General features: G+C 55.2%; 1 protein-coding gene across 1 annotated transcript in view; it reads right to left on the bottom strand.

The window, feature by feature from the left end:
* The window catches only part of dhx16 (DEAH-box helicase 16), a 24,774-nt gene that overhangs the window by 18,960 nt on the left and 3,800 nt on the right, over positions 1-2,014 (bottom strand). Inside the window, exons 2-7 of the mRNA XM_015395199.1 lie at positions 1,709-1,925; positions 1,308-1,546; positions 1,056-1,236; positions 920-976; positions 590-844; positions 280-513 (exon numbers count right to left, since the gene is read on the bottom strand). Coding sequence (XP_015250685.1) covers positions 280-513; positions 590-844; positions 920-976; positions 1,056-1,236; positions 1,308-1,546; positions 1,709-1,906 — 1,164 coding nt within the window. The 5' untranslated portion in view covers positions 1,907-1,925. The remainder of the gene's footprint in view (positions 1-279; positions 514-589; positions 845-919; positions 977-1,055; positions 1,237-1,307; positions 1,547-1,708; positions 1,926-2,014) is intronic.

Genomic DNA, 2,014 nt, shown 5'->3' with positions numbered 1-2,014 from the left:
AGGTCCTGACAGGTCCTGGTGAACAGGTCCTGGTGAACAGGTCCTTGTTCTAGTGAACAGGTCCTGGTGAACAGGTCCTTGTTCTAGTGAACAGGTCCTGGTGAACAGGTCCTGGTGAACAGGTCCTTGTTCTGGTGAACAGGTCCTTGTTCTAGTGAACAGGTCCTGGTGAACAGTCCCTGGATCTAATGAACAGGTCCTTGTTCTAGTGAACAGGTCCTGGTGAACAGGTCCTTGTTCTAGTGAACAGGTCCTGGTGAACAGGTCCTTCCTCCTCACCTTGTCGGAGCGCGTTCCCTTCATGGTGATGGCTGTGCTGACGAAGTCGATCATCTCCTCCTCCTCCAGGATCAGCTGGTACCTCTCCTGCTCCTCCTTCAGGCCCAGCTCTCGCTCCTTCTTGGCTCCGAAGCTGAGGGAGGCCGTCTTCAGCCTCTCCTCCTCCCAGCGGCCCTGCTCTCCTCCCAGCTCCATGGGGGTTTCCTCCAGCTCCAGCTCCCTCTGAGGAACCTCCTAGCAGATGGAAGAAGGTCTGTTAGTCCAACCAGGTTTTCTCTGCCATCTTCAGGAGGTAACGGTCTCCTCTCACCTTGCTCCTCTTCTCCTCCGGCATGTAGTACCTGTTCTTCCTCTCCTCCTGCTCCTTGGCTCCGGCCTTCTTGTAATCCTTGGCCAGATCTCGGAGCGTCCGCTTGTACTCCAGGTCTTTCCTTTCCTTCTCTGTCAGCTCCTCTGTGGAGAACAGGTACTCCTCATCCAGGATCTCCGCCTCCAGGTCCTCCAGCTTCTCTGCCTCTCTCTTCTTCAGGTATTCCCAGCGGGAACGCTTTCTCAGCTCCGGGACCTGAACGCAGACACGCCAACTTTAGAACGAGACTAAAACCTGGAAATACCCAAACTGGAGACGGATTGGACTGACCATGTTCTTCTGGTCATCTTCAGCCATCTTCAGCCGTTTCTGAGCTTCTTCATAAGCCTGAGGAGAGAAGCAGGAGGAGATGAAGCCTCCACCTGTAGGGGGCGCCGCCTGCTCCTCCATAAACAGCGTCTCCCACCTTCTTATCCGTCCGCTCGGCGATGTTCCGGGTCTTCTCCTTGTCCTTCTCCCTCACTCTCTGAGCGAATTCGTCTCTGGCCTTTATGTCCTGCTGCCGCTCCCTCTCCTCCTTCTCCCACTCCTCCTCCTCCTCCTCCTCCTCCTTCACGGATCGGCGTTCGTCTTGGACAGAAAGGCCCCTGAAATCACAGAGTTGCTGTTAGAAGCAGGGAAAAGCTGCAGCTTCAGGCTCTCCTGCTCCGACCTTCACCTCCTCTCAGTTTCATCGTCGCTCGACTCGCTTCCTTTCTTCTGTCTGATGTTCTTCCTCTTGCTTCCTCTCTTCTCCTCTTTGCTCTTCTTCTTCTTCCCCGCCGGCCTGTCCCTGGCCTCCTCTTCTCCGCTGTCGCTGTCCTCCAGCAGCGTGTATGTCCGATTCTTCCTCTCCATCTCTATGGCCATCCGCTCCACCGCTTTAGACGGCTTCTCCACCACCTGCTGGCGAGGAATCTGCAGCAGGACGCAGGAGTTACTGCTGGGCTAATAATACTAACACTGCTTTCCTGGCTGCTAACCACCATTTCTCAGTAGAACCAGTGTTTTCCTCCATGTCTGCCCCTGGTATCTGACCCCGCCCCTGGTATCTGACCCCGCCCCCATCCCATTAGATACCTTCTCAAACAGCTCCTTGGCGAAGGCGGTGACGCTCTGGTCAATGTCGATGGTCCCCGTCTGCTCCAGGCGGCTCACCAGGTCCTCTGGGCTGGACGCTTTGCGAGCGATGCCGATCATGAACTGGGAGACGTAGCGGTCGCTCAGACCCAGGATGTCGTGCAGACGGTCGTTGACCCACTGTTCCAGCTGAGCCATGGCGCCGCAGCCGCTTTACCTGCAGCAACAGAAACCATTTAGATCAAAGACGCCAAAATTATTAATTCTAATGTTAATTTCTATTTATCCAGTTCTTACTGGTTTGGG

This window comes from Cyprinodon variegatus, unplaced genomic scaffold, assembly GCF_000732505.1.
Source record: "Cyprinodon variegatus isolate N-32 unplaced genomic scaffold, C_variegatus-1.0 Scaffold730, whole genome shotgun sequence".
Taxonomy (NCBI): domain Eukaryota; kingdom Metazoa; phylum Chordata; class Actinopteri; order Cyprinodontiformes; family Cyprinodontidae; genus Cyprinodon; species Cyprinodon variegatus.
The sequence above is the reverse complement of the archived record's forward strand: the minus strand, read 5'-3'. Positions and strand labels throughout refer to the sequence as shown.